This window comes from Nansenia antarctica (assembly GCF_963989245.1).
Source record: "Nansenia antarctica genome assembly, chromosome: 5".
In the NCBI taxonomy this organism is placed as follows: Eukaryota; Metazoa; Chordata; class Actinopteri; order Argentiniformes; family Microstomatidae; genus Nansenia; species Nansenia antarctica.
This window is the reverse complement of record NC_137690.1, coordinates 66,538,595-66,566,094: the sequence shown is the minus strand read 5'-3', so window position 1 is coordinate 66,566,094 and position 27,500 is coordinate 66,538,595. Positions and strand designations below refer to the sequence as shown.

Genomic DNA, 27,500 nt, shown 5'->3' with positions numbered 1-27,500 from the left:
TCAAAAAATAAAATGTTCTTGCTTATTTGCTAACATTTGTAATGAAAGTGTTCCCTAAAGGTCTTCAGTTGAAATCGTAGCTGTAATGACAGCATTGGTTGTTTGATCCTAGGTCACGCCTGTGTCCGACAGGGATTTCGGACGCTACAACTGCACTGCCAGGAATAACATAGGAACCCGTTATCAGGAGTTTATCTTGGCACAGGCAGGTAAGTGCTGGCCAGAGAGTCAATCACCAATCACAGACGCCATAACATCCCCTCCCCCCTGCCTGTATCATATTTGTCCCTAGGATTCATACACATTGCATGAGACAAAGCACCCAGTAAGGATGTAAATATATTATATTTATATATTTTAATACCTTTAAACCAAGATGCATCCATGTAACCATTAGGTATCCACTGCGCCCCATCCATGAGATAAGATTGGACAATCATTGACCCTGTCAATTAGTCAATGGTACACAGCTAATGTTGCCACACCCGCTCAAAACACCGATGGGGTCTCTCAACTAACTTTTAACTCTGTTCCCTCTCCTTTGTTGCTCATAGCCTCCCCATTTGCTGCTTTCATGGCAATAAATTCCACAGCCAATCCCAACCTCTATTTAGCCTAACCTCATTTGAAATAGTGCTTGCTGATTTACCATAGAGCCCGCTATTTACTAAAGTACCCCCTAATTTACGGTAGCGCAGGCTAATATACAATAGCGCAGTCCAATTCGCTATAGTGCAGATTCAATTACTATGACTTCATAGGGCCTGTAGAAGTAGAATACTGATTAAAGGCTGACCTTAGATGCAGTGTTTAATAGTTACTACTTACAAATTATCCCTTGTACACCCACTCCCACACACACGCACATAGACACACACACACACACATTAAGATATTAATTAATCAATTTAGGTAGCCACGTCTCCTATGAGGGGGTGTTTCACATCAGGGTTAATAACAACACCAAGACTGTCAGCCAGCAATCGCTTATCGGGCAACTGGTGGCTCAACAGGATGCCTCATTAGCCAATTACAGACCCTGAAATGAAGAATGTTTTAATTGCCATGCAATGAACTTGTCAGTCAATTGTTGGAATTTGGTATTTTCTTCTGAAGGCACAGGGTCAGACATAGTCGGCGCCCCTGGAGCAATTAGGGGTTAAGTGCCGTGCTCAAGGCCACATGCAACTCCCTCGTGAGGCGGGGATCGAACCAGAGACCTTCCGATTACTATCCGGCCTCTTTAACCTCTAGGCTACAGCCGCCTGCTGGTATCTGTCGTGCTTCTATTACCCCCACACTGTACCACTAATGATGGGCTGACAGTTGGCATGCCAGTAGAGGTGCGCCGGGAGGACCGACAGTTCGTGTGCCGGTGATAGACCGACAGTGGCATGTCATTGATGGACCTATGGCCTGCATGCCGATGGTAGGCTGATCGTCGACATGCCAGTCGTACACCAACAGCCAGCAATTTTCCCCTCCAACGCACCACACACCACACCTTTGAAACTCTCTTCATGACAATTGAAGGGTTATTCAGACTGCTGCAGCTTTTGAAGCATGCCTTATGACACATCTTTATTGGCTGGCCTGTCCTTCCTCCTAGTCTTTGGTTGCTGCTTTTATGGTGTGGTTTGAGATTAACCTTGTATAATGGAAAGTGCTTTATAAATGTCATAAATTACAACTGACAATCAAACCCTGGTATGGAAAAACCGGTGCTTCAGACATTTCAGTTATAATCGTTGTAAAGGAGGGGGGGGGGGGGAATTTATGATGATGAAAGGGAAGATAGTGGCAGAGGAGTGGTAACAGAGTGACAAGGTAGCAAGGTAGTGGGAAGAGGGTGGCAAAGGAGCAGAGAGGATGACTTTCCAACAGCCACAGCAGTGTGCTTACCAGTGGCCTGACTCGGGTCCGGTTGTGGGTGCCAACTTGCTGATGGGGGTGACAACAGACCATGGTTTGTGGTATTGGGCCATCGTAGTCACTCAGAGAAACTCTGCCATTCAGACAGCTCTTGACGATAGAGAGCTTCTGACTGTGCTGACAACTGGCCACTCATGCCACCAAAGGCTTACTAGGGGGCTAAAGAAAGTCTGTTGGGGTCTGTGATTTAAATTCAAAGATCTGTCTAAAACCCATCACTTCTCGTGCTTAGACTGATCTGTCTTCAAAGCTAAAGATCAAAGAGAGAGAAACTCTGGGGTAATATCCCCAGAAGTTGCTAGGTTTAATCCACTCAATCTTGCAGTATTTACTTCAAAACTTCCATGAATGATATTGATGCAAGAGAATGGTAGATGTGGCGTAGTTCAGAGGTGTGTGATGTGTAATCCCTGAGGTTGTATCTGAACATATTCTAACTGAATATATTAATATCACTTTATTTTAAAATAACCCACGTCCCTGACTTTTTCTAATGTCTCGAACATCGCAGCCTTTTTTTTTATAGCCGACCTCTCCAAGTCACATCCTGAGGTGTGATTAACGCCTGCCCCCGAAGCTTGAAGGGTTGGCTATCAGCCACATAGTCAGATAGACAGATAAACAGTTATTTGCATGATCAAGTATGTATCATTACATACTACAGAAGCCCCCTGGTGGTGCCCTTGTACGCAGTTCGTGACTAACCGGCCCGTCAAGTTAGATGCATCTCAGCGAGCTGTTGAGTGAGTCTCTGAGAATGTGGTGATGAATCCAAATCATGAAGCCCAGAGTGACAGTGTGAGTTGGGCAGATGCACACAGAACAAAACCTCATGACATGTGGGGCCTCATTTATAAAAAAGTATTTGAACGTCATCTTTGACTTTCACCTAAGCACATTTTTCTAAACGGACGCAAGCATTATTTATAAAACGTGCTTCCTTCTATAAATACCAAATATACTTTAAATTGAACGCAGGTGAATAGCGGCTCAATTATAGCGGCTGAATTAAGCCAAGTGCTATAATATAGGGTGGGCGTTCGTCTGGAAGCGGGAGAGGGCAGAGAAGGGTGATTTAACGTTTGATCAACTAACCAGGCAAATGCTTATACTCAAGTTGTAAAAGAAAATCAGGGGAAGTGGTGAATTTTATCATATGAGGACAATTTTAGCATCCCTTCAGCGTCAGTGACTTCGTAACTTGGTAAAAATGTCATTGCATGTGTGCGTGCCCCCTCGCCCACAGTATTTTACTCAATATGCGCAAAACTTAATGTTGAAATAGCAGTAATACTACGTAACGTTCATTGATAAAATGACATAAGGTATGGAAAGGGGGGATGGCAGTGTTAGACTGTTTTTATTTCAGGGGGGATGCCATCCCTCCTCATCCCCCCTCAACTTGAGTGCTGCTCATACTGTAATAATATAATGGTCTTATTCTTATCAGGTGAAAAGAATAATCCAGTATAATTTAGTGTGTGGCCGGGCAAGGTCCGTTGTGGAGTGCACTAGGCATGTTGAAGGGGAAATTGACAGCTCCGGAGGGATATAAAGAAAGACTGAAATACAATCATAAAGATCAGTTCCCTTTAAATCTTGAATTAAACTCATTTTCTCGGCTGATAACAACATCGTTAATTTTATTACGAGCCACATTCACTTTGCATGAATTATAGGCAGTGTATAGTATAGTATAGGCAGTGAGGCTCACATGCCTGTAATAACTCTGCATAACCAGTAGGTAATGTGCGTACGCAAGGTCAATACCCGACGTAGAGCTACGATCGTTTCCACGGTCAAATCGACTCATGTTGAAATTGTATAAATCACTACGTTGACGTGGTTTTCTACGTACGACACGGGTAAGACCAAATTTGATCCAAAGTACATTCTATAAATGAGGCCCCTGAGGAATGTGAAACCCACTTGTCTGTGGATCTTGCACACAGAAACCTCAGAAGATTAGTTTTAAATGTAATTTTGCATGAGGAAGCATAAGAGTCAATGGATTTGTCTGTGGACTTTAAAGAAGCACTCCAGAAGTGATTTTGTGTCCACTTTTTTTTACTTTAGCAAATGACTGGTGTATAGACCTTCTTGCATAGAATGATACAGTATTTATGTGTCATTATTGCTTCAGATGGGTTTTTTGAAGCATTGGAGCATTGACCACAGGTTTATTTTTCTTTTACAGTATGTACAGTTATACTAATTATGTCTATCAATATGTTATATTTAATATGTAAGCTCTTTAAAATACAATGTGGTATTCTAATGATTCGTCAATGTCCTGACCTAATACAACCAGTGCATTTTTGCATGGTATTGATCTAATTCAATGATTACACTGTTACACTAACGTCAACACATGGACATCTCCGGACCCTCTGGGTCCTTTGGTTAATAAAGAGGGCCCGGGGCTCCTACTGCTAAGGGGCTGCAGATGTTCTGTGTGTGGTATCATTGGAACAGTTGAATTAGTCTGGTTTCTTTCTCTGTTGTGTTCCAGACGTGCCCTCAAACCCGTACTCTGTGCGCCTCTCTGCCGTGTCCCAGCGCGCCGCCACCGTCACCTTCATGAAGCCAGACTCACATGGAGGCGTCCCCATCGGCCACTACCTCGTCAACTATAAGGAAGTGGGCTCCCAGGACTGGAGGGACGTTAAGTCACATGGTGTCCAGAGTGAGTGTCCTCATCGTCTTCATCTTCATCATCAGCACCTCAATCCCTTTCCTCATTGAAAGTGTCATATGGGCAATTATATCTTTCATCATCATCATCATCATCATCTTATTTCATATTAAGTATACTCTATACTACTTTCCCATGATCCAATAGATCAGTTGAAATTCAAGGTTAGGTTAAAGGATAGATTAATTTTTTTACCAAATCTCTTTTGGATTTAAATGTCATGATCTAAAACATTGTTTTCAAGGACATATTTAGGTGTTTTTTGAAACCTTCGTTCACAGTTGCATGATTACCCCACACAGTTCCATATTGCCTAATGAGGGGTATCACTGGTGCCGGTAAGTTTCTCAAAACTAAGCGATTTCACAAAATAAGTGTCTATACTTTTCTACAGCATTCATTAACATAAACACATTTTAAAAAATGTTTTCCAAAAATCCAAACCTATCATTTAAGATGTTCCACCCAATTATTATTTCTTCCTGGTTTGCCCCTGACCTTGGCCCAGACAGTTTTTAGCTATGTTTCTTCCTTAGTATTTTGGACCCCATTCATTCTGGAATATGTTGAAAACACCCTGCAGACACTGCAATCCATTTCTGTCATACTATTAGCTGGTTTGGTGTGTACGCAAAGTGTTTTGGACATTATTTCCAGAACGAATGGGACTGAATATGTCTTCTCAGTATTGAAAGAAGCAAGAAGTAACAAAAATAGGTAACAAAAACTCCATTTAAGTCTTGTACTACTAGTTTCAGCCCACCACAGTGCATTTAAGACCCCTGATCTCTAGATCAATCAGTGTTTCCTCATTTCAGCCCCTTTCTCAAAAACACATCGACCTATCCAAACAAGCAGGAGCGCAATGCCATACGACTTGATCCACCAGGTGATCCTTAAACCCATTCTGACGGCCTTCAGGGGGGGGGAAGCAGACAACAGGGCTGAAAGCATTCCTCTCCCTCTCTGGCTTCACCATACCGAATTGATTTCTGAGACACTCAGGGGAGAGTGTGCATGATGTGAAGGACGACAGAAAGGAACAGCTCAGAGGACAAATGCTGGACGATAAGCAGGTCTGACAAACCTGAAGGGCTTATCGCTAATATCCCTCATTTTAGAGTCAATTACAATACGGAGATGGAGCGTTGCGAATGCTAAACAGTTGGGGAGCACTGTAGGAGAGAGAACAAAGTAATATGTCCACTCACGGAAAATAGATACAAAGAGAAGGGAAATATAAGATGTTTAAAGAACTGGCAAGAAAAGGATTAAAGCATACATGTTAAAATAGAGAAACACGAAACAGTGAAACTGTTAAAAGAAAGACAAATGATGGTACTTCACTTGATTGAGCATCTGTTTGAGTTCCATTCTCACTTGTTAACACATTTTGACTCGAGGTGAGATAGTGAATTATAATAAATTATGAGTTGGTAATTGACATTTACTTTAATCATTGTAGCCACTTCAGACCTCCATAGCCATGGAGCACATTTGCACTATTAAACAGCTCGAACTATAATGAGTTGGCACGAATGGTTTTGGCATATCAAAGGTGTTTTCAAACCCTGGTAGAGTTGGACTTGCAAAAAGCTCATTATGTTTTAGCATTCCCTGTTAAAGACTTGCAAAGCAACCATTACCCTTAGCAACCTTAATTAGAGGAGAGAAGTGAAACAACAAACATTTACTCAACTTCAGCATGTCGCTAACTTCCAATGGGCCTTCTGCATGATGAACCACATCAGCTTTGTGAATGTAGAATGTGTGAATACAGGATCCAATTCAAAATCCTACTCACCACATACAAAGCCATCAACAATCTGGCCCCCTCCTACCTTGCCCTCCACACCCCCTCCCGTTGCCTCAGGTCTGACGACCAAACCACCCTCAAGACCACCAGGACCAAGCTCCAGACCTGGGGTGATAGGGCCTTTTCAGCCGCTGCCCCGTCCCTCTGGAACGCCCTCCCCAACCACATCAGACAGGCCAACACCCTCCCAACATTTAAACAGGCCCTCAAAACCCACCTCTTCAAGCTCGCCTTCACCAGTTAACCCTCTCCCCCTCCCCTTCCCATGTGCGCCCAGCACTACCTCAATTCGGCCCCTATACTTTCTTCTATTTACCTTTTGTTTCTTTTTATTATTACTACTCGATCTTTTCAGTTTGTAAAGCGTCTTTGAGTGTCTCGAAAAGCGCTATATAAGTCTAATGTATTATTCTTCTTCTTATTATTATTATTATTATTATTATTAATAATAATAAGAAGAAGAATAATGTAAATGGATCAACATTTAAACTGTCGAATTGTATAAATAGAAATAGAATAGAAATCTCTGATTTAGGCTTCACATGTCATAAACCTGTAGATGAGTGGAGACCTAAGCCTGTCGGGACCTGTTATTATTATGTTATTATTAGTGTATTATTATTTTGTTATATTCTGCTGCTCTTTTAGACATTTAGGCCTTGAATTCATAAAGACCTTTTTTGCAACAAACGTCAAGTTGAATAAAAAAAAAGGCTCTGCAGATTTGATGAAAACAGAAAATGACCATTGAATTCTAAGAAGATTGACAAAGCATTCACTATTTTGCGCTTAAATCTATCAAAAAAACAACCATGTGATCGAATGACGAATCATGTGTTTCATGCATTGGAAATGGTGACTTATTGATTTTGTCTGAGGTGTCAGATTAAAAATGTTCATGATGTGATGCTGAAGGGAGGAGGAGCAAGGTCTATTTATGATGTTGTTTGTGAGTGCTGAATGTGTAAAACATGCAGTCTCATGCCAGTTTGTTGATGTTCATTCCCAATGTATGACTGTTGGGCTTTATTTGTGTGCCACCGGTTTTGGATTGGGTGAGACATGATTAACATAAGCACCCTCACGCTATGCATTACTTACTCTACTGGTGAGTGAAGGGAGGCCAGATAGAGTTGTGACTAAGCCTCGGTGGATTAGTCCTACTCATCAGATACAGCCAGGCCTTTAGTCATGTAAAGCTCCCCAAATCGCATGTCCTACCTTGGTCTTTAACAAGAGAGTGGTCCTGACAATTAACAGGGGGATTTAGGGCACTCTATTGAAAATAGGACACAATGAGACTACATTAGATGTATCGTCAGCGATGGCCCCCACTGACAGAGAGTGTTGTTAACTGTTCTTTTAAGCAAAGCTGTTAATGTGCTTAGTGGATGTGTTTACCTTCTGTAACAATGGCATGCTGGGTGGATTAGAAGGATTCCACACACAAAAAAAAAGAATGGCAGATGTCAAGGAGGACAAAGCCTCTCTTTCCACTCACACTCATGCACTCAGTCACTCACACACAGCGTGTTCGCTGCTATCGCAGGTGTCTGACTTGCTTATGTTCAGCTTGTCTGTTTATGTGTGTGTGTTTGTGTGTGCGTGCGTGTGTGTGTGTGTGTGTGCGCGTATCTGTCTTGTCTTCACGTGTCTCTGTGTCTGTCATAGTTAACACATTCCCTCTCCCTGGTCGCCCCCTAGCGATGGTCTCCCTGACAGGGCTAGAGCCCAACACTACGTACGAGGTGCGTGTGGCAGCTGTCAACGGGAAGGGCCAGGGCGAGTTCAGCCACACCGAGACCTTCCAGACTCTGCCCATCCGTGAGTGTGTCTCTGCCTTCATCTCTTCACTGGCGTTTCTCTTTCATCCTCTTCTTCCTTCTCTTTTTTTCTGGCTCTCTCCTCCTCCCTCTCTTACTCTCCTCCTGCTGTCTGGCTCTCTCCTCCTCCCTCTCTTACTCTCCTCCTGCTGTGTGGATTGTGAGTCTCCCATAAGACTCGGTTTACTGACCTAGCTTTTGTTATGACTCCTCTAGCTCGGATATGCTGATTGTGCTCTGAACTTGTACTGCGTTGTGTGTATATTCTACTGTGTGTTAGCACCTTATAGTACTAGGTTCCCCTTGAAAAAATAAAGTTGTCAATTGAATTTAGAGACGCACTGATCCGACACTGAGCATCGCTATTGGCCTAAAATGCTGGAAAGGGAATGCTTTTTTCAGATCCGATACCATGACACAAACTGACCTAAAAACCAAACACGCATCGCCGACTGATGGCTGCACAGCTGAGAACAATAATAGTCATGTCTGCAGTCTGGCATGACTTCATGCTTGAAACAGACACCGGTAAAACTGCTTGTTGCCAATTTTTCAAGGCGATTGGTATTTGATCGGTACTTAGTATTGGCCGATACTCAAAAGTTCAGTACTCAGAATTGTATCAGCTCATGAGGTATCAGCGCATCCCTAATTTAATTCAATCGAAGCTCCTTCCCCTCCCCCTGTTTCTCTATCCTCCCCCTTACCCCACCGTACCGCCTCCTCCCACTTGCTCAATCTTCCTGCACCCAACCTCACCTCCACCCAACCCAACCTCTACCCTATCCGCACCCACACCCATCCCCATCTCCATCCCCACTAAACCCTACGTCTATCCTATCTTCACGCTCCCTCATTCAAAATAACCCCCTGTTGACCCCCCCCCCCCCTCAGGAGAGCCCAGCCCCCCAGCGGTGCATGGTCAGAGAGGGGTGGGCAAGGCCTTCCGACTTGGCCTGGTCAAGCAGGACGACGGGGGAATGCCCATTGTGGAATACATTGTCAAGTACAAGACGGTGAGTACGGTGGGTTGCCTACACACTGTACCCTTGCATCCCAAGTTGTGGCTTTAAAGGGGAAATCTGGGATTGGTCCATCCATTTTTGAAAAAAAATAATAAAATAATAATATATATACAGTATATATATGTATATGTATATGTATGTTACGGTACATGTGGGAATACGGTACATATGGGAAAACTAGGGTTAGGGTTAGGTGCTACGTCGACTTGGTACATGCTGGCATGTGTAACCCTAACCCTAATCCTAACCCTAACCCTAACCCTACCCCGAACCCTAACCCTAACCCTAACCGTAGCACCCTAGCACCTAACCCTAACCCAAGTTTTCCCACATGTACCGTATTCCCACATGTACGTAACATATATATATGTATATATATATATATAATATTATATAAAATCATTGATTCTTGAAGAATATAACTTAGAAATTACCTTAATTCAACTGTCTTACCCCATCAGAACACTGTATAGCTTAAAAACAGGGTTAACACTATCATTTTGATTTCATGGATGGTCAGTCCTTACATCCATTATCAGTTTGAGATAATGCATGTCTATGATTTTGAGAGCTGTTAACTAAAACAAGTGGTTGGGTGACTGCTTGAATCCCAGATTTCCCCCCTTTGAATCCCACATTTACAACACACAGTTTCAATTAAACAATTACCACTGGCCAATGGTGGTAATGTACACTTTCAGTTTCCTCATAAGCACAGTCATAACCACACACGTCTGGTGATATTAGTCAGGTGGTTAGGTCTGCAGATACCAGAGTTACAGTATGTGGATAATATTCTGCTGGATATTGTTCTATTTTTCTCTACCCATGTTGACATATTTTGAGACATACACACACACACACACACACACACACACACTGCACGCACGCACACACACACACACACACACACACACACACACACACACACACTGCTCACACACACACACACACACACACACACACACACACACACACACACACTAACACACAGAAAGTTACAGTACAGACAAATACTAGAACACATAATAGCCAAAGGAATTCAGAGATAGGAATTCAGAGATGTGAATATGGAAATGGATGGAAGCCTTCTAGCTCCCCGATGCTAATGCTCTTACAGCCCATGTCTCTCTATTATTCAGGGGCTGACAGCGATTTAGAATAATGCAGTTGCACATGGAAGTGTGCTGTGAAAAGAAGGTCAGGGACTCGGTGCTACACCTTTGAAGGCCAAACAGGAAGAAAAGGACAATCCTCTACGCCTCCCTAATCCCACAGCACACACACACACACACACACACACACACACACACACACGCACACACACACACACGCACACACACACACACACACACACCAGAGAGCCAGAGACCATACAATGCCTCGCCATCTTCCACTGCAGGGGCTGGACTGATCCTCCTGACCATGACCATGAAAATGAAACCATGCACAGTTTTGTAAAAGCTCTCTCCACACTATATTCTTTGATATTCGGAGAGAGGCTAAACGGTTGAATATGCATTTGGCATGCTGAGGCTTTAGTCTGTGACAATTTCCTGCATGACGAGATAAAAACAATCCAAAAATAAAAGAAAAGGTTCAGGGGAGCAAAGCAAAGGAAAGGGAAACGTGACGTAAAAGGGAAAGGTGGATATGGATTCGAAACCGAGCTATGTTGACATGATTAGCTCAAGGGAGTATATTGTACAGTATATGGCGTTTTATATTATGACAAGTTGTATATATACAGGGATGAAATAAACAGCTAAATTGGAGCTGTTTGGAAATGTTACATTGCGGCAATATATTTCGTCCCCGATCGCTGATCCTCTGGTCGAATTACACTCTCACAGAGATTTCTTTAAAAGAAACGGTATTGATGCGTATTTGATCATGTAATGCAATATCACTGCCTCTCTCTCTCTCTCTCCCTCCCTCTCTCCCCCTCCCTCCTTCTCTCTCTACCTCCAGGATAAAGAAGAGCAGTGGATGACCAAGTGGGTTTCGGGAGTGAGTGATTTTGCCTTGCTGCAGCCTCTGCAGTGGAACACGCGCTACGAGGTGGAGATTACCGCCCGCAACATCAAAGGCCTGTCAGAGCCCACCTTCTACCAGTTCTTTATGCCCCAGAAACCTGACATCACAGGTACACACAGGTTTAGTTGAGCACCTTTACCTTTATTCAATGCAGTTGGTCTAAACTACGGTACTTCAAACAGCATACACTCACCACTGGGGCGACCTAAAGTTGCTTAGGACAGCAGTAAGACACGGTAAGACCAAATATGTTGTGTTTGATGAAGCCGGAAAAGGGGTGTTCTACACTAGTTGCAGTGGTGTACTGGAAGTTGTTGGCAGATGAGCATTGTCATCATTTTTGAAGGATGTTGTGATACCCATCATAGCTACAGTCACTCAGCTTTGCTGCGTTCCTATTATTTGCTGGCTAGATGGCAAAACTCTGGGTGTGTGTTACAGTAAGTTATAGTCGGCTCAAATTGATTGTGACATCATTGCTAGCTAGTAGAAGCCAGATCAGCAGTAAGCAAAATATGCCTGTTGGTGTCCTTGGCTTATATCATGCTGTAAACAAGGTAGCGTGTCGACAAGGGAAGCAAGTTAGGTGCAAAATCAATGATGATATTAATTACACAAATAAAGTGTACCCGCAGTCCTTTCTCAGCTGTGTGATTGTCAGACATTTAATGCATGGCTTGGAACAAAGTTTTAGCCAGTCAGATTATTTCTCCAAACCCCCTTTTCTTAAATGACTGAATGTCGCCTCGGTGGCCAGAGGTGGCAGATTTCCATCAGACTTCCTCTGCACAGCCCTTTTAACATGTCAACAGATTGACATTACAGTGTAAATTCCCCCCCCCCCCCCGAACTAAAAAAGTATACTGTGTCAATAAGTGTATTGACCTTAGAATTAAGGGGGAAAGGCTACCACTGGGATTTTGAGTTCAGCAACTTCACTGCTGCATGCAGGGAAGAAGCTGTTCTCAAGCCTGCTGGTGCGGGAAGCCTAGACTCCTGTACATACAGCCTCCCATGTGGGAGGAGGGAAAACAGTCTGTGACTGGGGTGAGAGGGGTCTTCAACGATGCCGCGTCGCGCCCTCAGCAGACACCACTTTTCCTGAAGGCCCTCGATGGCAGGGAGTTGGGAACCGGTGATGTACTGGGCGGGTTTTCACCACACATTGCAGGGCCTTCCGGTCAGAGACAGAGCTAGCTGCCATACCACACTGTGATGCAGTTAGATGGTGCACCGGTAGATATTGATCAGAATCCTGGGACACAGCTGGGCTTTTTTTCAGTCTCCTCAGGAAGAAGTATAGACGCCGCTGTGCCTTTTTGACCAGGGTGGAGGAGTCGAGGGTCCAAGAGAGGTACTTTGAGATGTGGAACTTGATGCTAGAAACACGTTCCACCTCCATCCCATTGATGTAGATTGGGGGGGTGGGGGGGGGGGTGTTCACAGCGTCTGGTTTAAAGTAACGCAGGACCAAAGTCTCTAGGCACTTCATGATGGTGGGGGCTAGTGCAACAGGACGGTAGTCGTTTAGGCCTGCTGCAGCAGAGTATACCAGAGTGATATACCAGAGTATGTAGAGTGCAAGTTGCTATCGGTATATTAGGGAGTGAGTTAAAACAGAGAGACTGAAATAATGATGTTCTCTATGACAACTGCATTGTAACACGGCATTATAAGTAGGCTAACATTAGACAGATCACATGAAGATTTTTTATCGAAATTAAGGTTTATCCAAGGACATCACTTTAAAATGTTCCCATCAGTCAGTCATTTGTCCTTTTCCAACAACTCATAAGCTACTCTTCATATAATTCATCAGACGGCCAGTCTTTGTAAACACACTGTAAGCATTACCCATTATGCTCAATGATGCCTCCTGGTGGATGTTTTTCACAGGTGAATGACCTGAAATACAACTCACTAATACCGTTGCAGTACTCCTGGCGGTTATATGTGATCACTGGCCTATTGGCTGCAGCTGTAGAATGCCCGTAGAGAGACCAAGAGCCTGTGAGAGCTGTCAATCGCAAATCAGGTGTCCGTTTCCACTTTGCTGGCTGCAGCGTGATGTTTTTCCTCTGAATGTGTTCAGATTTCCTACAGTTTGAGATAATGCATCAGGAGCTGATTGGCAGCCTGGAGTTCGGGCAAAAAATGTGTTGTGTCCACACAGCTTTATTAATTTCAATTTAATATATAGCATAGGTATACGATCTATCCCCAATTATTGCTGGACGTTAAAGTGAATGTGTGACACCATACATTACAACATGAGATTAATAACAGACCACGAATACCAGACATGACAGGTCAGCTCATTTAGGTACATAGGTACATTGCACCCACGCACAGACACATTCAATCACATAAACCACAAAAAAATACCTTTTTCATCCAGGTAAACCCACTCTGGAATTGTGGGTACACTCTCTCCTTGTCATGAGGTTATGTGTGGCGAAAAAGAGCAGGTTCGAATACAAAGAGCGTGTCGATGTTTGTCGAGTATAATCTCTCCATGTCGTTGAATCCCCTGGGAAATGCCTCTGAGGGCTACATGGAGGACGTCTGAGCAGATTGGAATAGGATGCTCATCATATTCAAACCCCCAGGCCGTTTAGGAGATCACATACATGCACATGCACATGCATATTATACACAAGTACTAACAGGTATGTTGTTGAAAGCCCATACCCCATATGTAGTGATGAGAGATCCCAGGGGTAGTCAAATGTGCACTCATCCATGAGAAAAATAAACAAAGGAGAACATTGTTGTTATTCCCCCGCTCTCTCTCAGAGCCTGTTGTGGCTAGCATCAGTTACTGTAGCCCGCTGTAGCTCGGGCCATTGTCTATCATCATTTCCGCGACTAAATCGCCCGTACATCTTCGCATTGCTTTTCAAATGGACAACAAGGTTGAGAACACACAGCTTAAGGCGGGTCACTTCGATTGGCTGTCGTCTCTCATTAGTGAGCAGCGGTCCATGGTCGGGAAAGAACCCAGACTAGGGAGACGGTAGCGGGGTGGAAACAGTCCAATCTCACGGGCTCACATTTGAAATTCTGTTTCATTTGAAAGTCAATCTGCATTTGAAAGTCAATCTGCTTGACCAGGCTAGGGAGACAGAGCAATTAATTACACTTTTATTTTTATTTTCTGTGTTTATCTTAAAGAAGAATAACACAAAGAGCAGTTTCGGTCCCTGCCCAAAGTTCCACTGAAACCAAAACGCAGGGGAAAAACAATCTCTCCTCTTGGACTAATTTATTGTTTACAACAATGATTCTCAGCAGTTTCAACATCACACTTGCAAGCTTTTATGTTGAATTTGCACGCCCAAAACTGCACTCTATGTGACACGGTTTGGTGATTTGGGTCGCAACTCGGCAATTCTCAATCTTTGCAAATGAGGAAAACGTCTTTTTTTCAGTTGTTTTGTATTACGAAAGTTGAAGTGTTGATGAGCCCACTCAATATAACAAACAACAGTTTTAGGATCACTAAATACCTATAATGTGTTAGCAAACTTTGATAGTTTCTATTGGATTTGAGTGGCCATTTTCCGGTGGTTTCGGGGCCTATAGTAGTAATTCTTTGAACCAAGAAACCAATCAAAGTGACAAAGGAGCGGGATAAACAAAAATGTCACAGCAAGATGCCGGCTACTACTTCATTGATTGGTTTATGCGCTCGCTTGACTGAGTTTATGCTCGCTTGGTGAGCATGATTCCTGCTCGACAGCGCCATCTAGCTTGTGCTCGACATTTAGCACTAATATGATGCCTTAGAGGGGCTACTACCAGACCTGTGATAATCCAGAACAATCCAAACACACCTCATGATGTTTAACTTCTAAACTGTTGACATACGTTAGATGTTGTCCTGAATTCTTGACTGTATAAGTATACCTGCCATTCAAGGGATTTCAAGCATGCACTATTGCCAAGCTCTCTCTCTTACACACAGGCACACACACACATTGACAGATAGATTTGACAGAGCTGCAGTATGTGCTATGTCTTTCTTTAAACTCTCTCCAATTCCCTGTCGATGCATTATGCATTCTCAGGGTCTCAAATTGTCCCTTTTATTTTTCCCTTCTTTCTCCCACCTACTTTGTCTTGCAATGAACTGCCACTAAACCCCCTCTCCCTGCCTCTTTTTCTCTCTGTAAACCCTTTGAGCCTATGTCATTGATTGTCACGTTGCCCTTGGTTCCATTTCAATTTACTCTCCTTCCCTCTATTCCTCTTAAATCATACTTCTCCCCTGCTCTATTTATGCCCAAATCACCATAGTTTTCCTCTCTACAGTAAATTTAGGCTTCTTTTGAGTGCTTTCTTCTGCGTGTTTTGTGCATAATATAGTCAATGGGCTTTACAATGGCCTCTCATTCACCCATTCACACACACATTCACACACCAGTGGCAGCAAGCTACCATGCAAGGCACTGGCCCGCTCATTCGGAGCAATTTGGGGTTCAGTGTCTTGCCCAAGGACACCTCGACACGTGGCCAGCCGGAGATCGAACCGCCGACCTTGCGATCATTAGACGCCAGCTCTACCTCCTGAGCCGCAGCCGCCCTTACATCTTCTTCCTTTTATATGCCCTGTATATTCATCATCCATCTTAATCGTTGTGAATGGTAAATGAACCATACATTTCCATCATTGATGGACAAAAGAACACAGATTCAACCATGCAGGTACAGTATTTGCTTTATCAAAAAAGGCTATCAGGCAGACATTGGTGTAGAGTGGTGTAAAGTGAAAGTGTGAAAAAGAACCAAATCTTTAAACAGCTTTTTCTCTGGATTGTGATTTCAGGGGTAGCAACATTCAAATACTTATGTCGTCTTCAATTTGTTTTCGATTTCAATGTATGACACATCATTTGAAAGCTTACTATCTGTAGTTTAAACGCATGTAAACAACAGAAAAATGACTTTGCCCACTTTTCACCAGCAGCTGCCACATTTGACTGTACAGTAGGTGAGAGTTCATGTTATGCAACGGTCCAATAGATGCCCACAGAAAGGTCGGAGGAGTCTCTCTTTGGCACCATTTGTGACGGCAGCCGGTGAAACTGGGAACAAGTCGGCAGCCCATGGAATGTTCAGACTTTTATTCTGAAAAATATTAAATAAATGTCAACGTTGTTGAAAATCAATGACACACTCGCTAGTCAACTCACACAACTTGTTTTGTGAGCCTGCTAACAATGTAAAGTAGTGTTATAGTTAACTAGGTTAGGGTGCTGAATCCTTTGCATTGCAATATTTTGGCTTGATTAGCGAGTGTGTCATTGATTTTCAACAATGTTGACATTTATTTAACATTTTTCCGAAAAGTTTGAACAATCTGATTGGTTGCCGACTTGCCGTCACATTTGGAGACCTTTTAGCTAAGGTTGAACAACTGTTCTCCGCTGATTCTCTCACTGGTCCACGGTCCCTGGCAGCCACAAGGGTACAGTACTTTGCTCTTTAAAAGCTACGCTCCATTTGGGCTCCCACTTTGGGTATGTGTAGGACAATTACTGCCCAATTACTGGAGAGTGCACCCGGAGGCCATTCAGGAGGTGAACTGCCTGGATGTCTTGTGTCTAATATTTGTATGACTTTTGAACATGTAACACTACTGTAAGATCATGATACAAATATGTATGTAAATATGTATTCAAGTTTGATATGGCCAGACTTTTAGTGTCTCGGGTCTTGTTTTTCTCTGCAGGTATGTTAAAAGAGTACATTTTTTGAAGTGGTCTACAGTATGTTGCTAAAGAGAGCAATCAACCCTCTTGTACAACAATTATGATTTCAAAACATACCAAAGTCTGTCAATCCACTTGTTCTCTTAGCTAAAAAGGTTTCACTTTTTACAGTAGTCTCCAGTCCTCCATTTGCTGGTACTACAACCCTAAGAGCTGTTCAATTCATCCTCAGTAATAGTGTAGACAGCATCCCTTACCTCCCTCATATTCATTCTTCTCACCTCCTAGATGACCTCTCCCAAGGCCTCCTTGTGAACAAGAGGTTTACTAGCAACACTTCACCACATACCACTAAGTTCTGTCAGTGTCAAGATATCCTCACCCCTACCCACTCACGGTTATGTTCATTCTGCAATGCGTTAGTGCCAGCAAGTTTTCCAATCAATGAGCCCCATTCAGTCATCATTAATTGAGTGACGACCTCTCAGATCTAATCAAGTGAGGCTGAATCATTGCTCACTAGATGCACAAGAATGGCTCCCACTCAAGGAGAAGCGTGATGACTAGCATTAGCAGATCGCTAAATCGAGCTACTAATGGCTTTATAAATCAACGACCAATCAGTGGCACTTTCTAAAGAGGGATCACGGGACAGGGACATTGATACACATTGATTTTTATAGAGGGGAGAGTATTAAGACACACAGTAAGAGGAAAATCTTTCCTGCTGACTAAATAAAATCCAGCTATTTCTACCAAAGTGAATGAGAAGATGGTGATCAGTTTAATATGCCAAGGCTTCTCCTGTGATGTGGCTCCCCCTGGTTCTCTCAATGGCCTAAAAAACGATTATTTTTTCCATTTCAATTCTTGAAAATGAAGTTTTAGGAAATTCAGTCTCCTTTTTTTTAAGCAAAGACCAGGTACAGTACAGGTCTGTTTGCTTGAATGGATTGAGACCTCGTCATCTGATGCAGAGGTACACTAGAACCAGTCCACTTGTTCCTTGTTCATTCCTCCCATTGTTTCCAGTTAGTCGTCTGCAAGAGACCATGAAACTTTCCACATTGTCATTGTGTTTGCAGCACTATGAAACCATATTACCATGCTATCAGCATTTGAACATTGCAAGGCTTATTGGACATATACAACATGTTTCTGCCAGCTTTGAATGACGTTCTCTTGGCAGGATTATTTTTTATTCAAGCTTATTGCTTGCCAAATTGGAAATCAGGTGTGTGAAAAGTAGCAAAACAATGTGGGTTTCCTCTCGGCTTCCTCCTAGTCCCTCTCATTTAATATGTGTTGCTTCTCATCCTTTGATTCCCTTCAATATTGTGGAGATCAAGCCAGGCTCGAAATGGAATATTGATATAGTTAACAGAGCATGTGCCACTGTGCGGAGAGCTGTTGTAGTAATGGAATGTTTCCCTTGGAATGACTGTTTTCACCTCATCATTCACCTCATCATTCATTTATTGTATGTGTATCTTCCTACATTACACACATTTGGACTATGATGACCTTGAGTTTTTCGTGTTTCAGGATAGAAGTGCTCAGCTTTGTAAGAGAGAAGAGAGTCAAGCCTGACAATTACTCTCTGTTAGACGACGTACCGTACACCATTAACAGTAACAAACCTTGACCTAAACAAAATAAAAGTGTGTCTGACATCAGCCGGCAATTGGAGCTGCTAAAGTATTATCTAATGATAGTATCCTCTCATCCATCAACAAAAGTTTAGGTTGCATATTAGGTCATTATTCTGATTCATTTCCGCTGTTGTGTCCTTTTATAGAAAGGCTGTTAGGCTGTAATTGAATACTAAAGTTTTATGATTATGATTGCAAGGGAATTAAATGACTAGTCGGATTCCAAACCATTGGACAGGAAACTGGAAGTGCTCAGCATATGACTCAGCAACATCCACTAAGGCACCACGGCCTTCACTATACAACCATTCCGCAAAGTTAAAGAAATGTCTATGTTCTCGAAATTGATGAGCAGGTAAATCAGCTAGGGAGCTGGCAACTTCATTGAAGCTCACAAAAAAGTTCTGAAGGTCTTCCTAAATCTGATCCTTTCCTCATAGTTCTCTTTCAGTGAACTAGGTTCATCCTTCACTATGGTGACATGGGACTTTTTGTACTTTTTGAAACCCTATTCAATCAATCCTGTATCGGCCGTCCAAAGTTCACTGTAGCATGTCCCCGTGGCTAGCTAGTAACTGAACTGTTCCACTGAGAATCCTACGATTCTCACAGGCTTTATGTTATGTTATGTTATGTTAATTTTATTTATAATGCGCCCCCCATCCAACTTTTACATCGGCTCGGGGCGCAGCCCGGGTAAAGGAACTGATAAAGACAAGGACAAGGAACACAGAAAGCAAACAGACACAGACGACTTAAACGTACATCTCAAGGGAAACAATTCACAACAAATAGGGAGTAGACTTAGGGAACATCATTGACGAAGAGGTGGGATTTTAACTTGGCTCTAAAGGAGTCCAGAGTGGGGGCAAACTTGATGGCAGAAGGGAGCGCGTTCCACAGGGTCGGTGCTATCCCTGCAAAGGCACGGTCACCCTTCCTCTTGAGGTTGGTGCGTGGGACCCTCAGGCTGAGTTGGGCGTCGGACCTGAGCCTGGGCCTTGAGGTGGAAGACTGGTCCAGGAGGTCCTTGATGTAGGGTGGGGCGAGACTGTTGAGAGCTTTAAAGACAAAGGTGCAGATGTTGAACTTCAATCTCTTCTTCACTGGGAGCCAGTGAAGGGAGATGAGGACAGGTTTAGGTTGTCTCTATCAGAACGCTAGGGTTTCAGCTCGACATTCACTGAAGAACTTGTCGAATTTGGTAAGCCAAGTTCAAGGGTTTTCACCTTGGGCACACCTGCTTTTTTCCAAATTGTTCTGTTCTTCTAGAGAAAGGCTGTTAGGCTATAATTGAATCGTAAAGTTTTATGACTATGATTTCAAGGGACTTAAAGCCTAGAAGGACTCCAAACCAAAGGAACCAGGAAGTGTTCAATATGACTCAGCAACATCCAAAGGACTTTGCTTCTCACTATACAACCATGCTACAAACTGAATGTGTCTTATGTTGTTGAAATTGATGAACAAAGTAAATCAAGTAGGTCTAATTTGGAGTTAAGGTCCGGCATAAGTTGTTGAGGGTTCCCACAATAAAAACAAAACTCCACCTCAAGCCCAACAGGCATGCAAGAGACCTGCGCCTATGACATGGGCTTACTGTCGCTCCAATCGAAGTAGTGGCCCAGTCTTACACTCTCTGCTGGTTAAGGGCATGATCCAATTGGTTCGCAAGGAAGAATCCCAGATGGGGTTCTACAGCCATTAATTTGTGGATCCAAAGAAAGTGTGTGTGTGTGTGTCTGTGTGTGTGTGTGTGTGTGTGTGTGTGTGTGTGTGTGTGTTGGCGGGGGACTTTACAAGGGTCCATAGTTAGAACTGAGTTGATTGAAAGAGAACTAGCGGTTATGAATGGGAGCTTTTGAAGAGTGGTTCGCTGGATAAAATGGGCACGCTTGCGACGACCTTTATGGCTGGGCAATAGGTGGGGCTACCTGTTTCCAAGCTTTCCCAGCCTGTACAGGCATGATTGAATAGAGTTTCAGAGAATGTGTCTCCCATAGCGAGGAGTCTCCTCTCAGGGAACCTGGGTTACGTTCAACCTATTATTTATTCGAAGGAGGCAGTTTTGCTTTCTTACTCCATTTAAATGTCCAACTGTTTTAATGGTTTCTACAGAAAATGAAAAACTGCTTACATGTTTAAACAGTCAAATGTGTAGGCAATGGGCACTGACTCTCTATAGGTAGTAAAAACATATCCAATGTTTCACAAGCATAATAATGCCGTGACCAACACCTTGCCCTTTGAGCAGTTATCATGCATCTTTTACACACATTTCTTATTCCCAAATGATAAAGTTCATCAAATATTTAGAATATATTTAGAATAGTAGAATGTAGGAGTCTGAATGCAGAGCTCACAGGAACATGTTATTATTGTGCTGAGAAAAGGTAGGAAGGTAAAAAAGAAATATTATTGTTCTCTTTCCCTTGAGGAAGTGTTTTTACACTCTTCAAGAGAGGCAAGAATCTGTGCTCAGCCTCATCTGCCTTCAAATGAATTAAGATAAAGTCCCAAATGCCAACATAGAGAGAGCCCTGTGGCGGTGGGGAAATATTGATCCAATCCAACAAGCCTTGGAGCCTTCAATCCCATGATGCAATAGTAAAAACACAAGCTACACTTATTAGAATTCCTGGTCACAGGGATCTCAGTTCTCTCTCTCTCTCTCTCTCTCTCTCTCTCTCTCTCTCTCTCTCTCTCTCTCTCTCTCTCTCTCTCTCTCTAGGTGTTGGTGTTGCATACACATTCTTTTCAAAAAGGGTACATGCATGAAAACATTGAGATCACACATACATTACAAATCAGTCCCATCTTAAAAATGTGTGCATGTGAATGAGCTTCACTGCTGAAGTATACTGTATCCATATATTGTCAATCAAGTAATAGCCTCTCTAAGCCTTTATAATGTGCACAACACTAGTTCTAATAGAAGCAAGATATAACTACTAATAGCCATAATCATGTTATGTGTCATTCTAATTACATGCAATAGGCTAGAATTAGTATGAGTCAGCTAGAGAATGGTTGATGTTTCTGTCAGGTTCACAGGTGTGCATTTAGCGCACTTTATCCATGCTGACTTTTGTGTGAAAACTGGCGCATGTGTGTTTTGGGGGCTATTTAGTGCATAAGCAGGAGATGCATGTGTGCAAACAGCCGGAGTGTGTGACCGTATTATTATGATTATGATTATGATTATTATGATTATGATTATTATATTGATTGTTTTTATATTTATGTCCTATGCACCAACCACACCAAGTCAATTTCCTGTATGTGCGTATATACTTATAAAAATTCAAAAAATAATTCTGATTCTGATTAGCTGCTTTAGTGGTGCTTTAGACATAGTTAAACATAGTATCTTGAAGTGAGTTTAGTGCACTTGTTTATTGGCCCCAGTGGAGTCTCGATGTTCACGTGGTGACAAATAATAACTGATAATTAGTCTTAATTATAAGAATCCCCAAAAGATTCTTACTTACATTCCACATTCAATAACAAAACAAATATCGAAATGTCCTGATAGTTCACTTCACACTGTCGCTGCGTCTGTCTGAATTGAGGAGTGTGAAATGTGACAGTGCTGTTTAAACTCTACCCTGTACTTGTCTTAACCTACCTATATTAGGTTCTGATACATAATAAGTTACCCTGCATTGCACTAGTGGCCAAACAATTGCCGCAGGGTGGATGTAAATACACCTCCAGGGCTTATTTCCTAAATGTGTTTAATTGCACAGGTTATTAGAGGACTGCTAATTTACTCAATGCGCTCTCGCGTGACCCAGTGATTTGTCACATTTAGCTACCTGCATCAACACATACAAGAATTGTAACCTTTCTGCAAACTGAATCTTTTGGTCTCGTATTTCTATCTGTGGATCATTTTGGCCACAGAAGGTAGGTGATGGTTGTCCCTCTCTGACCTTGGCCTTGACTTCCTGTCTGGGGCGCTAGGCCCTGGGAGTGTGTACAGGTGTGAGACAGCCTGGGTGACTATGCTCTCTGTGTGTGTCTGTCCTGCCTTAGCAGAATCCCTGTTCAGCGGCTTGGGCCTGGGCGCGGTCGTGGGACTGGGTGTAGCAGGCCTGCTGCTGGTCCTGGTCCTGGTGGACGTCAGCTGTTTCTTCCTGCGCCAGTGTGGTCTGCTGATGTGCCTCAGCCGCAAGCTCTGCAGCAAGAAGACCACCACCAGTGGCAAGAGCAAGGAAGTGGAGGAGGGCAAGGCTGCATACCTGTAAGTGCCCTTTGACATTTCACCCCCAAAATGTGTTTTGTAACAGTCAGTCAAGTCAGTCAGTTTGTTTCTCTCACTAACTCACTCACTCACTCACTCTCACGCATGGTGATTATTGGTAGTCAAATAGGTCCTCATATTCCCTAATCCTCTCCACTTGCACTGATCTGAGGGAACATCTTGAACGAATCAAAATGTTCAGACTTTTCTTTTGAAACACGGAACTACGTTTCAACGTTGTTGAGAATCACAACACAAACCCGCTAGTCAAGCCAAAATACTGCAACGCAATGGATTCGGTGAGTAATCCTCATTGCTACCTAGTTTACTATAACACTACTTTACATTGTTAGCAGGCTCACAAAACAAACTGTGTTAGTTGACTAGCGATGTGTCATTGATTTTCAACGACGCGAAAATGTATTCACATTTTTAGAAAGAAAAGTCCGATCATTTAGATCCCGATATGCGGACCAAAGCATTAGAACGTGACAAAATGTGTTTAGACTGGAGTTGATTTTTTATTTTTTTAAGTAGACCTATGAATAATAAATGTGTAAGATACGATCAGTGGATCTGATCATTTCTATAGACAGTCTGCTGTCTGTGTTCCTCCCCTGCTGTCTGCTGAGGGGAAGAGAGAACTGAGATGAGAGAAGAGAGAAGGGATGGGGAGGGGAAAAGGGGGAGGGTGGGAAAGCCAGTAGTCAGACTGACATTCTGCTGAGTCACTAGGCTGGTTTTTAAGGAGTGATGGCTGACTGTGTGTGACTGTATGCTGAGACTGCAGGTTGATTCTCCTCGTCACTTCTTTGGGGGCAGCGGAGACAAGTAGGGACTGTGAGAGGTGTCGAGTGTTACTATTGGATGGAATCAGTTATGGAAATGCAGCCGTGCAAGTGGCTGTTAAATACAGCTGAGATATACAGTACAGTAATCGTAAAATTTGATGGGTGTATGTGACTTTATGTGGGTGTATTCAGAATATTTATATCACAGAAATAGTGAGCTGCAACTAATTTCGCCCATTATCCTTTATTTGTAAATATTGTCCACCGTTGAAATAGTTTTGAGTGTACATACAGAATAGTTCTTAGCAATCACATTATCACCGACGCAAGTCATTCCTTGGTTCATTGAATATTCATTGATTTCAGTTATGCATGCTTTCAGCATCTTAGGTGACTAACCACCACACACATTTGCATTAGTAATGTATGATATTAACATTAATTTAATTTCAAACTGTATTTGATTTGATGTAGCCTGACATCATTCATTTCTTTATTGAGATAGAACGTGCTCATGTAGAAAGGTGTTTTTGAATGGATTTAATGAACAAAAATTGTGCATCTTAACAATCAAATAAGGATTGTATTTTGCACACATCCAAATGTTTTGGGTGGATGTATTACCATGAATGAAATAAGGAAGTAATGAATGCAATACTTTTGGTAAACTGCAAATGTGCTAATCTACCAGCATGATTGAATAACCACATCGAACAAGCAACCTCTTTAATATGATTTTAATTAGGTTTTTTTAGCAGTTAATGCACTGATCAATGTGCAAGTGTGGCAACATGTCTCCTGTTATGCCTGCTCTATTAAAGGTGGTAAAGTAGACTCATTAAAAGCACAATAACTACATAAGAATGTAATATTTGTATTGATGGAGCATCTTTTAAGAGGTTCCATGTGACTCATACTCACACACACACACACACACACTCACATTTGGGTAGCATTTTGTTTTCCTCTCCAACTAGCCTTTTTAGGTATGGTACATTGGTCTGGTTATACAGAACAATAGAAAATATGATATAAATATTTTGGTAACACTTTACATTAAGGTCACCTTTTTAAATATATATATATATATACAGTATATACATATACATGGTTTATATAATGAGTTAATAAATCACTAAAACATAACCAGTTTATTATTATTCAATAACTAATTGATTATAAGAAACAGTTATAACTAATTAGATTAGATCGTTACTAGCTTGGTTCGATATTCACTTGGTGTTTGAGTGTAATTACCCTTCATGAATGTACTCTATCTCTCTATGCCTATATCCTACAAAGACTACCCTGATCAGATATGGTAGAAACTGAGACCCTCCACTTATTGATTCATTCCTGGTATGGCAAGACCTCATTGGACAACAGCAATGTCCAATAGAAATAGTCGGATCATCTCCACAATTCAGGAAATAACTTTGCCAGCTGTGCAACCATTGCAAATAAGGTTGCATAGTTTTGCATCCATGTTAGTTTACGAAACATTTATAAAGCCTTAATATCTGGTGATAATACACTGGTTATAAGTGATTCATTCATTGATTATAAACCATTAAACCCTTTATGAAGGGGAAAGGCGAAAGTCTTACCCTTATCTTTGTAACATCTGTTTAGGATGGAGAACCCATTTCCCCCTTGCTAGTAGATTTACGGTGGCTGGCACTTCCTCCTTATTGTGTTTTCATATGGGGTTTAAGGCTTCAGACCACTGGAGGATTCAATCCAGGGGATAGATTTTTTTTTTTCTTGTCAGAGCCAAGCTTAGGCCATCTTCAAACTCAATAGCTGCTACTGTGTAGCTAAAACTAAACCTCCCGAGATACGTTTGAACCCCGGGCCACCAACAGAGTCCAATCCATTCCATGGGATTCTCGGCGGGCCCCAGAGCCCCCGGTGTGGATGGCAGTGTTGGGGTGATTAACATCGTCTGAGGGGCCAAGCAAGGCTTTCCCACTGTGCTTCAATGTCACTTAGAGGCTCAGAGATTACAGACACACTGATATCTCTTTAGCCTTCTGTGGGGTTAAGAACACAGAGGCTGGCCACTTTGCTGCTGGAATTACATCAGAAAGAGAGACAAGCCAAGGACATCCTTGCTGCTGCTGCTGCTGCTGCTTGCTTTGTGTCGCAAATGGCTTCTCTCAAGTTCATAAAGTGTGCGTGTGTGTGCGCGTGTGCGTGTGTGTGTGTGTGTGTGCGTGTGTGTGTGTGTGTGTGTGTGTGTGTGTGTGTGTGTGAGAGCAGGGGCGGTGGGTCCAAGGAGCCCATTGTTGAGATGAGAACAGAAGAGGAGAGAATAACTAACCAGGACGACGCGAGTCCAGTGAATGAGCCCAATGAGACCACTCCTCTCACAGAGCCAGAGTAAGGAACCAGAACCACTAAGTGGGTTAAAGGACCAGTCTTCCCAAACTTCAAGTTACACACACAGTCCTCAGAATCAGAAAAAGGGGTCAGAGCAGGGCTATTCGAAATCCAGGCATGAAGTTCTACAGCACCACTGGTTTTCATTCTTTACCGTCCAGTCAGTGATTTCATTCAGACCCCGTAGACAAGTTGAAAAGGCTTTCTGGCTTTCTCATTCCCGGAACTATGTTGTTGACCCTCAAGATCAATAATTGAATAGCCCCAGGTGAGGGTTCTCATGCAGGGGTTTTGAGCTGAAGCAAATCAACCTGACACCTTGACCAGGTCTTGTTGAACCACAGGGACCAATGCTGAATGACCCAACACATAGCAGGTATCTTTATCCCTTCACAAACGCCCCTATTAAAGTGTTTGCTGGGAGCTACTGCATAAACTAGCAACTAGTTGTTGCAGACGTTGTTTTTCATAAACTGAGGTTGGTCTTTTTGTATTAGATGAAAGAGAGATCCCCTCTATCAAGAGAGCCCAGTGAGAACTGACATTTATTATTGTATTTCAGCTTTATGACCATACAATAAGGGTTGCATTTGTTATCCTCTATTTAATGTTTATGGAAATGAGATGCCTTTTTAAGTGCCAAGTACAGATCAAAAACATAACTCTGCGTTATAAGTTCCTTGATGTCAGTATAACACAGGCATAGAGTCAATCAGGTAGTGGAACATTTTTGGATCGTCGGTATTGCTGCATCTTATTCTTTTGAAGCAGCAGAAGGGGTCATTGATATAATGTATGTTCTAGAATGGCTCCATCATGTTCCATTGCCTCATTATACGTTACCATGAGAACGTCCACTCAGCATAATAAAAAAACTCTCATTGCACCTCTTGTAGCTCGACAATAAGCATGTACATCGCTTATGCACGATTTGTTTCATCAAAAATAATGCCATGTTCGCAATGTATTATTAAATCTGTTCCGTTACAGTTAGTTCTTCGGTCTGTGTAACTCTACAGTGCTGTAATTTGGCATCATTGGGGAAATGAGACGTGGGATGAGTACATGTACAATTACAGTCATTTTTCTGAGGTCTCTCTCTTTCGTTTCCATTGTCTGTTTTCAACAGGAAGCTACCACTGAAGGAGGAGAATGGAAAAGACACACACAAGCCTGACACCATCGAGATCAAAGTGCACAATGACAGCAGCATCCACACAAAGCAGGAGGACAGCAAAGCATAAAGGGATAGCCTTCCCCACTATAATAACATTCGGAGCGTCCTACCCTGAGACCAAAACACAGAAAAACCAACACAGAAAAAAAGAGGAGAAAAATACTATATCTGTTTATATGGGCCCAGTGAAAGGCATGTGTAAATACAAAT

General features: G+C 42.5%; 1 protein-coding gene across 1 annotated transcript in view; it reads left to right on the top strand.

Moving 5' to 3' along the window:
* The window catches only part of ncam2 (neural cell adhesion molecule 2), a gene marked incomplete at both ends in the record, with an annotated part of 206,943 nt that extends 179,586 nt beyond the window's left edge, over positions 1-27,357 (top strand). The window contains 8 exons of the mRNA XM_080530630.1: positions 113-209; positions 4,445-4,618; positions 8,148-8,267; positions 9,161-9,282; positions 11,263-11,437; positions 22,733-22,940; positions 25,994-26,113; positions 27,243-27,357. Coding sequence (XP_080386756.1) covers positions 113-209; positions 4,445-4,618; positions 8,148-8,267; positions 9,161-9,282; positions 11,263-11,437; positions 22,733-22,940; positions 25,994-26,113; positions 27,243-27,357 — 1,131 coding nt within the window. The remainder of the gene's footprint in view (positions 1-112; positions 210-4,444; positions 4,619-8,147; positions 8,268-9,160; positions 9,283-11,262; positions 11,438-22,732; positions 22,941-25,993; positions 26,114-27,242) is intronic.
* Between the last annotated feature and the right edge of the window lie 143 nt (positions 27,358-27,500).